A 12,696-nucleotide genomic window follows, 5' to 3' on the forward strand; every position below is an offset into this window, starting at 1 on the left:
AGCATCCTCATAAGTTCATACAAAATCAGCATCCTCAAAACATGATGCTTCATTGTGTAAAGGAACAAAAACTATCAGAGCCTGCAGTCGCATTGCCACATGAAAGTATAAGAATGTTAACTGAGGAACAGTTCAGAATTAAGAATGAGGGGCCAGGAGCTTACTTAAGTCATGAAATGTATGTATGCAGTTGATGACAGGTTACAAGTAGATGCATACATACCAAATAACCAAAACAGAATGTCTCGTGAATTATGATGGCTGGAAAAATGGAACGGAAAAAAAGTGCACCTCACTTGTACAACAGATTGTGCACAGTTATGATGGCTGGAAAATGGAACAGAAAGAAAAAGTGCAACCGACTTGTACAACAGATTGTGCACAGTGGATTCTTCAACTGCATGAGCCTTACACAATGGGCCTCCCTTTTAGGTATGCATCGTTTGTCATTACAGAAAGGAATTGTGCAATCAAGGAATAATGTGAGTAATCTATTTGTTAATGCGCGCATCTGGAATTTTCATGTACATTCTCGATTCCAGATATGAGGCTGAGTTCAAACACCCTGTGTCTTACAAGGCATACACTTGATTAAGCATGTACATTCTCAATTGCAGAGGCAAGGCTGAGTTCAAACACCCTGTCTCTTTACAAGGCATACACTTGATTAAGCTCAGTCTCTGAGATTTCAGTATTATCAACCCAGGAGCTTGAGCCGCTTCTTCTTGACATCTTCTCTTTTTTTCTAATCTTCCTCATGCGCTTTGATTTCACCACAAAGTACGTCATTGTTCCAAGAACACCAGTCATTGTAACACCACCTATCAAACTAACCAGTATTGCTGCCCATTGGAAATGGCGGCCTAGCACAATATAGCATGAGGCAATGAAAGAAATGGTTGTGCAAACTGATGCCAGCCACATAAGCTTGTTGATCACCTCAACAACCTTTCGCTCAGACTTGGTTTCTCCCCTGACAACTGTTATTTGAACCACGACCACCGCCAATGATGTGAACAGAGCTATGGCATTAAAGATGAAGAATATCCTAAAGGAAGCAGTCTGGACAACAATCGCAACTCCATTGTTCTCATTTCCACCAGGTACAGTGAATATAGCTGCGAAAGCGACAGTAGCAAAAAGCACAGCAACAACAGTTACAGAGTTTGTTGCATTATTGATACCTTCTCTGTGCAACTTTCTGAGTTCCTTAGCAATGCCATGCACATTTTTGTTAGTTTTTCTTGTCTGTTCGAGCTGTGTGTGGACATCTTTCTTGATCTCTGTCACTGTCTTCCGGAGTTCATCTCGAGGCTGATTTAGCTCTCTAGATCTGAGAGCGCCATGTTGAGATAAAATATCCTTAATTTCAGACGACTCCTCACAATGTGGCAGCCCTTCAGCTATATCAAAAGCAGTCTTGTGATCTCTGTTCAGTGCATTGACATGGGTATCTGGTAGCCGCAAAAGAACAATAACTATCTGCAGAAAATAGGAAACAGTGAGTCCATATTAAGAACGGTAAGTCCACATTAAGTTTTGATATTTATCATGAAATATAACAGTCAAGTATAAAACATGTAATAGACGAGTGAAAATTTGTGATATAAAACTGCCGTATGTAAATTAAGAAGTTATGATACAAATTATTTCGAAATATTTTCACCATAAAATTAGAAAGTTAGTCATGCTCTAACCTGGTGCGCAAAGCAGCACGGCTTTTGCTAACTGCAGCTAAGTATTTACATTTCATACTAGACACATTAGCGGCCTAAGAAATTATTTACATGGCATACGACACAATCTTATCAGCTTAGAGAATAACTTGTTTCTAATGCATTTGCTTGGATGATGTCCCTAATCAAAAGGTGTAAGTATAACAATGTAACTTATCAGAATATTTCTGGAAGATGAAATATAAGTACATCGCTGATTTGATTCAACTTCTACTGGACTCCGTCCAATCCAAATTAACTGTCGCAGCTCTAGTACAAAGTTGTACTAGAGCGGCGACAATTAATTTGGATTTTGTACTAGAGCTGCGACAATTAATTTGGATCGGAGGGAGTAGTTGATTGATCATTCTAGTAAAACAAGGTGTAATCAGCAGGTAGAGTTAAATGTTTATTTTAGACTAGTACATGTATTCTAGGTATACGGTAATCATATAGGCTATGATATATAAATAACACAATATAAATACCTCTGCTCGCTTTTTCCTTGTTGCTACATGCAAGGCAGTGTTTCCATTTTTGTCTGGCAGCATTACAATTGCTGGATCAGCATCCACAAGTGCTCTAAGAACATCACAGTTAGTTCCTTTCACAGCCATATGCAGTGCCGTTTGACCTTTCTTGTCATTTCGTCTTGCTAGCTGTGGATCTTTCTCAAGTAACGCTTTAACAATTTCCATATGTCCCTGTCGAGCAGCAAAGTGTAAAGCATTTTTGCCATTATCTTTGGCCATTTCCCCCAATCCAAAATCATCTTGTTCAAGTAACAATTGGACAACTTCAGCATGTCCCCTTGTAGCTGCTGAGATAAGCGGGGTAGTATTTGCAAGGCCAAATGTTTTGGCAAACATCCTATCGTGACGTAACATTTCCTGCACAACAGCTGACCAAAATAGTACCTAGTTAGGAAAAAAATTGCTTCCTACATAACTAATGGGCTATATAAACATACAATGAATAATATAGGAGTCAGAATATGTTAATAAGCTATCCTAACTTATCCTGGATCAAATGAAGTACTGATTACCCCAGTTTCACCATTACCATTATATTGTTTGCCAAAAAAAACATTACCATTATAAAATTAGAAAGTGATGGCTCGTTCTATTGGAAGCAAGCTATCCAGGATATGCAGAACACATCAAAGGCACACAAATTTGATGTGAATCTACAAATATAGGTGCTTGCAGCCATCACGCAATGCATGCCAAATATCCAGATCAAGCACCAATCATTTTCAAGTAATCATATCCTAAAAGGTTTTTTCCTATTTTGCACACCAGTTTACCCAATTAGTGCAGTCTTTGAAGTGTAACAGCTCAATCTCTTATAAACAGACTTGCACTGAGGTCAGAAGCAAGAGAACAGATTTAAACACCTGATAGGCTAATGTTCCTTTGAAAATGAAGAAATCAATCAGCAAAGACCTCTACAGGCTCAAACACTGAGTGGCCGCATATTTTCTGTAATTTGTATCCTAATTAATTGCAACCTACTCACTTGAGTATCGTATGCGGCAATGCAAAATATCTGACTCACTATAAGTTAGTGCTATGCTATGCGTGTAATCATGTTAAAATGTTTTCCCCAAACATCATGTAACTGCAAAAGAAGCTATACCAAGCTTCGTATTGCAGTTCACAACTATACTAGTACATACACTTCTGCACACATTTCCAGATAGTGGACCAAACATAGCGCTAGTACCAAGTACGCAGTCGCTACAAACCCAGCAAACAAAAAATCGCAGCTCAAGGCTCTGCAATTTACCATAGGGATACGCAATCTGCAGCAAAGAGGTCAGGATGGAACCTCACCATGATGCCCTTCTCTGGCCGCGACGTGCAGCGCGTCATACCCCGACCTGTTCTTCGCGGCGACGCCCTGGGAGTCCAGATGCCGGAGCAGCTCCACCACCACCTCGAGGTGGCCCCTCTCGGCGGCGGCCAGGAGCGGCGTCTCCCCGGCCTCGTTGGCCTCCGCGGCCACGGCGCGGCGCACCGCCTCCAGCTGCTCCCCTTCCTCCCCGACCGCCACGACCACCGCCGCCTCGTCCAGCGCGCGGCGCAGCGCCGCGGCGTCCCCGGCCCGCGCCGCCACGTGCAGGTCGGTGTCGTTGTGGCGGCCCGTCACCTGCCGCACGTACCGGCCCCGCTTCCCGCTCAGCGACACCGACATCGCCTTGGTCGCGCTCGTGCCCGCGCCGCTGCCGCCCTCTGCGCCCAAACAGCAAACGGCAAAATCGAATCAGTACAGCGAAGCCTCACGGTCCTAGGAATTAGGAATCCCAATTCCGCTCCTCCCAAACAAACAAACAAAAACAAAAGGGCGTCCGAATTCCGAACACGACCACCATTTCCAGTAGAGCCTGCTGCTCACCTTCGCGGATCTCGGGCAACATCGCGGGAAGCGGAGGCGGGACTGCGGTCGCGCGCTAGGGTTCCCGAGGCGGGGCTCGGGCGGAGAGCGCCTTAAAAGGAGCACGTGAGACCTCGGCGGCGCGGAGGAAGGGGTGAGGAAGGAGGGGTGGGGGAGGACGAGACGGCAACGACTCCCTTGTTGGGGAGCTTTTTGGCGGAGAGAGAGGGAGGTTTTGTTGGGGTTCGGCCGAGCGGGGCGGGACCGCGGGAGCGGAGGGGAAAAGCCGTGGCGGGGCCCGCGGACCAGTGACCAGGAAGCGGTGCAGTGGTACTGGGCGAAGCTGCCGGGCAGCTTCCTTCTGCGTGGAACGTCCATGTCACGCGCATGAGTCCAAGAGAAAGAGGAGAATGGAAGTGGGGAAGACTCCTGCGTCATACGCCGAGACCGATTAGCATTGGGCACGTTTCGTTTTTGTATTCTACGCACTTTCTGATTAGGAGTGGTGTGAGCTGATGGACGAGGATTAGTGGACGACGGAGTCACTGACAGATGGGCTGTGCTGCTCTGTTAGTGGCTTTTAGCGTGTGCGTCCACTGAACCGGACTGTGGCACTTGCGAGAGGATGCGCACACTTTTGATGCCCTTTTGGATCTCTGTGTCCCGTGGGATGTTCGTTGTCCGGAAGTGTGCTGGTGACATGGAAGGAGATACGGAAGGTGGACGAGAAGAACGACCCGCAAACCAGCAGCAGGAATAGAGTGGCAGGTCCCGTCATTTTTATTTTCCATGACAACGAAACAAAGTGCCCATAATAAAAGGGACCCGGTGGTCTTGATGCTACGGCTTGCGAACGAGCGTCGGAGCACCTTTTTTTTTGCGGAGAAAAAAAAGATGATCCATGTTATTTTTAGTGTAGATGATTCTCTGCTCAGATGAGAAACGCCGGCGGCCGGGCAAAACATTAGCCGCTGCCCCGTCTCTTCCTTTTCCACCCACCTTGTCGTTGCTGTAGAAAGCCGACGGGTGAAGCTCGTCTGGCAGACGATGGGGTCATCCCCTTGTGCTGCAGGAGTTCTTAAAAAAATGAAACCAATCCAAGGGCTAATCCTCGTTGGCTTTTTTTTATAGGAGAAACTCTGTGAGCACCGTGTGTCCGTGCCGGGACTCGAACTCGGGTGGGCTGGCAGCAACCTCAGCTGCCCATCCAACGGGTCGACGCCCCGTCCTCGTGCTGCATGAGTTCTCACGGCTGGAGAATTGCAACGACCCGTCAGCGTAGACCGGACGCCAGGGTGGCGGCGGCCACGCCGCAACGGCCGAGAGGGCAGCGAGGCGGCCGGTCGTGGCCTCAATGATAGTGGCGGTGATTTGCAGTGGAGGATTTCTGCTCCATGATTCACGACGAAGGTGACTTTCATAATTCTCGTTCCCATTGGCGGCGGCGCATCTTCCTGGTCCTTGTATGGAGAAGATTTTACATATTGGCATGATTTGCGTGTGCATAGGCGCGACACATGCGGCTAACCATCTCTATGTGGCACAATTAGGGCGCGTTTGGTTACCTGCATCTTTTTTGCCACTTTGCGTACTTGTCCCGGTTGAGCCTAGCTGAGCATATACAGGCTAAAAACCAACATATGCATGTTGATTGGTTGCCTGCATCCCCTCTAGCCTGATGTGCTAAAACGAAAGGCCTGATGTTTGGTTGCGGACTTGTTTGAGGGGAAACGCAAGTCCGGTTGTTTGGTTACATTCAGGACAGTTGTGTGGGAACCCCTACTCGACGTGGTGAGGTTACCAAAGGCACACATGAACTAGTAAGAACTAAACTAGTAGCAACAGAACAATCTTAGGCACAAACATAAGTTTAACCACGCAGAACAAGTTTTAAACCAACACAGTACGATAAGTTATAAACGAAGCCGAAGTCTTAAAGCAAGAACAAGCAAGAATGAGACCCCAGGAGCTCAGGCAATCGCGGCGAAGGCATTGCCGTGCTCCTTACACTTGGTGACCACCTCCACACCCTCGTCGTTGAAGACGATCACCTTCATGGTGTCGGGGGACAGCAGCTTGAACGTCAGCATGTACCCGATCATGATCTGGTGAACGGCGGCGAAGGTGGCCCAACCCTGATCAAGGTGACCCTGTCGTCGATCACCCTCACCGTCACCCTCCATGCGCAGCCGGTGTTCGTCTTCAGCTTGAACTCTGTAGGGATGGCGGGGAAGTGCTTTGTGAAGTCCAGAGGCAATGGCAGACTCTCTAGCTTAGGAGCAAGGATAACCTTGCAGAAGTGGTTTGGTCCTGACTCCTGATGGAAATGGTCATAGTTCCTCCGCTTGGGGCTTGGGTGATCTAGCACTTGCACTTCGTCCAATGGAGGCACTGAAGGAAATATGCCCTATAGGTAATAATAAAGTTGTTATTTATATTTCCTTATATCATGATAAATGTTTATTATTCGTGCTAGAATTATATTAACCGAAAACTTAGTACATGTGTGAATACATAGACAAACAGAGTGTCCCTGGTATGCCTCTACTAGCTAGCTCGTTAATCAAAGAAGGTTAAGTTTCCTAGCCATAGACATGTGTTGTCATTTCATGAACGGGATCACATCATTAGAGAATGATGTGATGGACAAGACCCATCCGTTAGCTTAGCATAATGATCGTTTAGTTTATTGCTATTGCTTTCATGACTTATACATGTTCCTATGACTATGAGATTATGCAACTCCCGAATACCGGAGGAACACTTAGTGTGCTATCAAACGTCACAACATAAATGGGTGATTATAAAGATGCTCAGGTGTCTCCGATGGTGTTTGTTGAGTTGGCATATATCGATATTAGGATTTGTCACTCCGATTGTCAAAGAGGTATCTCTGGGCCCTCTCGGTAATGCACATCACTATAAGCCTTGCAAGCAATGTGACTAATGAGTTAGTTGCGGGATGATGCATTACGGAACGAGTAAAGAGACTTGTCGGTAACAAGATTGAACTAGGTATGGTGATACCGACGATCGAATCTCGGGCAAGTAACATACCGATGACAAAAGGACCAATGTATGTTGTTATGCGGTTTGACCGATAAAGATCTTCGTAGAATATGTAGGAGCCAATATGAGCATCCAGGTTCCGCTATTGGTTATTGACCGGAGATGTGTCTCGTTCATGTCTACATAGTTCTCGAACCCGTAGGGTCCGCACACTTAACGTTCGATGACGATTCGTATTATGACTTTATGTGATTTGATGTACCGAAGGTTGTTTGGAGTCCCGGATGAGATCACGTACATGACGAGGAGTCTCGAAATGGTCGAGACATAAAGATTGATATATTGGAAGGTTATATTTGGACACCGGAATAGTTCCGAAGTGTATCGGGTATTTTCCGGAGTACCAGGAGGTTACCAGAACCCCCCCGGGGGTTAATGGGCCTTCATGGGCCCTAGTGGAAGAGAGGAGGTAGAGGCCATGTGGAGGCGCCCCCCTCCCCAAGCCCAAACCGAATTGGACTAGGAGTTGGGGGGCGGCCCCCCTTTCCTTTCTCTCCTCCTCCTCTTTCCCCCTTCTCCTTGTAGGAATAAGAAAAGGGGGGTGATTCCTACTTGGAGTAGGACTCCCCCTCTTGGGCGCGCCACACCTTGGCCGGCCTCCTCCTCCCTCCCTCCTTTATATACGGGGGAGGGGGCACCCCATAGACACACAAGTTGATCTTTAGCCGTGTGCGGTGCCCCCCTCCACAATTTTCCACCTCGGTCATATTGTCGTAGTGCTTAGGCGAAGCCCTGCGCCGGTAACTTCATCATCATTGTCGCCATGCCGTCGTGCTGACGAAACTCTCCCTCGGCCTCAACTAGATCAAGAGTACGAGGGACGTCATCGAGCTGAACGTGTGCTGAACATGGAGGTGCCGTACGTTCGGTGCTAGGATCGGTCGGATCATGAAGACGTACGACTACATCAACCGCGTTGATAAAACGCTTCCGCTTTCGGTCTACGAGGGTACGTGGACACACTCTCCCCGCTCGTTGCTATGCTTCTCCTAGATAGATCTTGCGTGATCGTAGGATTTTTTTTTGAAATTACTGCGTTCCCCAACAGTGGCATCCGAGCCAGGTCTATGCGTAGATGTTATATGCACGAGTAGAACACAAAGAGTTGTGGGTGATAATAGTCATACTGCTTACCAGCATGTCATACTTTGATTCGGCGGTATTGTTGGATGAAGCAGCCCAGACCGACATTACATGACCGCGTTCATGAGACTGGTTCTACCGCCGTGCTTTGCACACAGGTGCCTAGTGGGTGTCTGTTTCTCCAGCTTTAGTTGAATCGAGTTTGACTACGCCCGGTCCTTGTTGAAGGTTAAAACAACACACTTGACGAAAAATCGTTGTGGTTTTGATGCGTAGGTAAGAACGGCTCTTGCTAGAAGCCCGTAGCATCCACGTAAAACTTACAACAACAAAGTAGAGGACGTCTAACTTGTTTTTGCAGGGCATGTTGTGATGTGATATGGTCAAGACGTGATGATATATAAATTGTTGTATGAGATGATCATGTTTTGTTACAATTATCTTGCAACAACAAAGTAGAGGACGTCTAACTTGTTTTTGCAGGGCATGTTGTGATGTGATATGGTCAAGACGTGATGATATATAAATTGTTGTATGAGATGATCATGTTTTGTAACAGTTATCGGCAACTGGCAGGAGCCATATGGTTGTCGCTTTATTGTATAAAATGCAATCGCCATGTAATTGCTTTACTTTATCACTAAACGGTAGCGATAGTCGTGGAAGCAATAGTTGGTGAGATGGCAACGATGCTTCGATGGAGATCAAGGTGTCAAGCCGGTGACTATGGTGATCATGACGGTGCTTTGGCGATGGAGATCAAAGGCACAAGATGATGATGGCCATATCATATCACTTATATTGATTGCATGTGATGTTTATCCTTTATGCATCTTATTTTGCTTAGTACGGCGGTAGCATTATAAGATGATCTCTCACTAAATTTCAAGGTATAAGTGTTCTTCCTGAGTATGCACCGTTGCTACAGTTCGTCGTGCCGGGACACCACGTGATGATCGGGTGTGATAAGCTCTACGTTCACATACAACGGGTGCAAGCCAATTTTGCACACGCAGAATACTCAGGTTAAACTTGACAAGCCTAGCATATGCAGATATGGCCTCGGAACACTGAGACCAAAATGGCAAGCGTGAATCATATAGTAGATATGATCAACATAGTGATGTTCATCATTGAAAGCTACTCCATCTCACGTGATGATTGGACATGGTTTAGTTGATATGGATCACGTAATCATTTAGATGACTAGAGAGATGTCTATCTAAGTGGGAGTTCTTAAGTAATATGATTAATTGAACTTTAATTTATCATGAACTTAGTCCTGATAGTATTTACATATCTATGTTGTAGATCAATAGCTTGCGATATAGCTCCCCGTTTATTTTTGATATGTTTCTAGAGAAAAATAAGTTGAAAGATGTTAGTAGCAATGATGCGGACTAGCTCCGTGATCTGAGGATTATCCTCATTGCTGCACAGAAGTATTATGTCCTTGATGCACCGCTAGGTGACGGACCTATTGCAGGAGCAGATGCAGACGTTATGAACGTTTGGCAAGCTCAGTATGATGACTATTTGATAGTTTAGTGCACCATGCTTTACGGCTTAGAACCGGGACTTCAAAAACATTTTGAACGCCATGGAGCATATGAGATGTTCCAAGGGTTGAAATTAGTATTTCAGACTCATGCCCGAGTCGAGAGGTATGAGACCCCTGACAAGTATTTTGCCTACAAGATGGAGGAGAATAGCTCAACAAGTGAGCATGTGCTCAGAAAGTCTGAGTACTATAATCGCTTGAATCGAGTGGGAGTTAATCTTCCAGATAAGATAGTGATTGACAGAGTTCTCTGGTCACTATCACCAAGTTACTAGAACTTCGTGATGAACTATAACATGTAAGGGATGACGAAAACGATTTCCGAGCTCTTCGTGATGCTGAAATCAGCGAAGATAGAAATCAAGAAAAGTATCAAGTGTTGATGGTTGACAAGACCACTAGTTTCAAGTAAAAGGGCAAGGGAAAGATAGACCCAAGCCTGAAACTAGGTGCTTCTACTGCAAAGGAAATGGTCACTGGAAGTGGAACTGCCCTAGATACTTGGCGGATAAGAAGGATGGCAAAGTGAACAAAGGTATATTTGATGTTATTGATGTGTACTTTACTAGTGTTTATAGCAACCCCTCAGTATTTGATACTGGTTCAATTGCTAAGAGTAGTAACTCAAAATGGGAGTTGCAAAATAAACAGAGACTAGTTAAGGGCGAGGTGATGATGTGAGTTGGAAGTGATTCCAAGGTTGATAAGATCATCATCGCACACTCCCTTTACCTTCGGGATTAGTGTTGAACCTGAAATAAATGTTATTTGGTGTTTTGCGTTGATCATAAATATGATTGGATCATGTTTATTGCAATACGGTTATTCATTGAAGTCAAAGAATAATTGTTGTTCTATTTACATGAATAAAACCTTCTATGGTCATACACTCAATATAAATGGTTTACTGAATCTCGATCGTAGTGATACACATATTCATAATATTGAAGCCAAAAGATGCAAAGTTAATAATGATAGTGCAACTTATATGTGGCACTGCCGTTTAGGTCATATTGGTGTAAAGCGCATGAAGAAACTCCCATGCTGATGGACTTTTGGAATCACTTGATTATGAATCACTTGATGCTTGTGAACCATGCCTCATGGGCAAGATGACTAAGACTCCGTTCTCCGGAACAATGGAGCGAGCAGCTGACTTATTGGAAATAATACATACTGATGTATACGGTCCGATGAGTGTTGAGGCTCGCGGCGGGTATAGTTATTTTCTGACCTTCACAGATGATTTAAGCAAATATGTGTATATCTACTTGATGAAACATAAGTCTGAAACATTTGAAAAGTTCAAAGAATTTCAGAGTGAAGTGGAAAATCATCGTAACAAGAAAATAAGGTTTCTACGATCTGATCATGAAGGTGAATATTTGAGTTATGGATTTGGTCTTCATTTGAAACAATGCGGAATAGTTTCGCAACTCACGCCACCCGAAACACCACAACGCAATGGTGTGTCCGAACGTCGTAACCGCGCTTTATTAGATATGGTGCGATCTATGATGTCTCTTACCGATTTACCACTATCGTTTTGGGGTTATGCATTAGAGACAACTGCATTCACGTTAAATTGGGCACTATCTAAATCCGTTGAGACGACACCGTATGAACTATGGTTTGGCAAGAAACCCAAGTTGTCGTTTCTTAAAGTTTGGGGCTGCGATGCTTATGTGAAAAAGCTTCAACCTGATAAGCTCGAACCCAAATCGGAGAAATGTGTCTTCATAGGATACCCAAAGGAGACAGTTGGGTACACCTTCTATCACAGATCCGAAGGCAAGATATTCATTGCTAAGAATGGATCCTTTCTAGAGAAGGAGTTTCTCTCGAAAGAAGTGAGTGGGAGGAAAGTAGAACTTGATGAGGTAATTGTACCTTCTCCCGAAATGGAAAGTAGTTCATCACATAAATCAGTTCCAGTGATTCCTAAACCAATTAGTGAGGAAGTTAATGATGATGATCATGAAACTTCAGATCAAGTTACTACCGAACCTCGTAGGACAACCAGAGTACGTTCCGCACTAGAGTGGTACGGTAATCCTGTTCTGGACGTCATGTTACTAGACCATGACGAACCTACGAACTATGAGGAAGCGATGATGAGCCCAGATTCCGTGAAATGGCTTGAGGCCATGAAATCTGAGATAGAATCCATGTATGAGAACAAAGTGTGGACTTTGGTGGACTTGCCCGATGATCGGCAAGCCATTGAGAATAAATGGATCTTCAGGAGGAAGACGGACGTTGATATTAGTGTTGCTATCTACAAAGCTCGACTTGTCGAAAAGGGTTTTTGACAAGTTCAAGATGTTGACTACGATGAGATTTTCTCACTCGTATCGATGCTTAAAGTCTGTCCGAATCATGTTAGCAATTGCCACATTTTATGAAATCTGGCAAATGGATGTCAAAACTGCATTCCTTAAATGGATTTCTTAAAGAAGAGTTGTATATGATGCAATCAGAAGATTTTGTCAATCCTAAAGGTGCTAACAAAATGTGCAAGCTCCAGGGTGTTGGGAATCGTAGCATAATTTTAAAATTTTCCTACGTTCACCAAGATCCATCTATGGAGTATACTAGCAACGAAGGGAAAGGAGTGCATCTACATACCCTTGTAGATCGCGAGCGGAAGCGTTCCAATGAACGTGGATGACGGAGTCGTACTCGCCGTGATTCAAATCACCGATGACCGAGTGCCGAACGGACGGCACCTCCGCGTTCAACACACGTACGGTGCAGCGATGTCTCCTCCTTCTTGATCCAGCAAGAGGAAGGAGAGGTTGATGGAGATCCAGCAGCACGACGGCGTGGTGGTGGATGTAGCGGGTCTCGGCAGGGCTTCGCCGAGCTTCTGCGAGAGGGAGAGGTGTAGCA

The 12,696-nt window shown here is 45.1% G+C and overlaps 1 protein-coding gene across 1 annotated transcript; it reads right to left on the minus strand.

The window, feature by feature from the left end:
* Nucleotides 1-363: 363 nt before the first annotated feature.
* LOC109781604 (ankyrin repeat-containing protein NPR4) lies at nt 364-4,315 on the minus strand. The gene is made up of 4 exons (XM_020340192.4): nt 4,113-4,315; nt 3,551-3,949; nt 2,204-2,616; nt 364-1,482 (listed from the first exon to the last, which is right to left on the minus strand). The coding sequence occupies exons 1-4, from the start codon at nt 4,132-4,134 to the stop codon at nt 649-651; spliced, it is 1,668 nt and encodes a 555-aa protein (XP_020195781.1). The 5' UTR covers nt 4,135-4,315; the 3' UTR covers nt 364-648.
* Between the last annotated feature and the right edge of the window lie 8,381 nt (nt 4,316-12,696).

The sequence above is a fragment of the Aegilops tauschii genome, chromosome 3, assembly GCF_002575655.3.
Source record: "Aegilops tauschii subsp. strangulata cultivar AL8/78 chromosome 3, Aet v6.0, whole genome shotgun sequence".
In the NCBI taxonomy this organism is placed as follows: Eukaryota; Viridiplantae; Streptophyta; class Magnoliopsida; order Poales; family Poaceae; genus Aegilops; species Aegilops tauschii.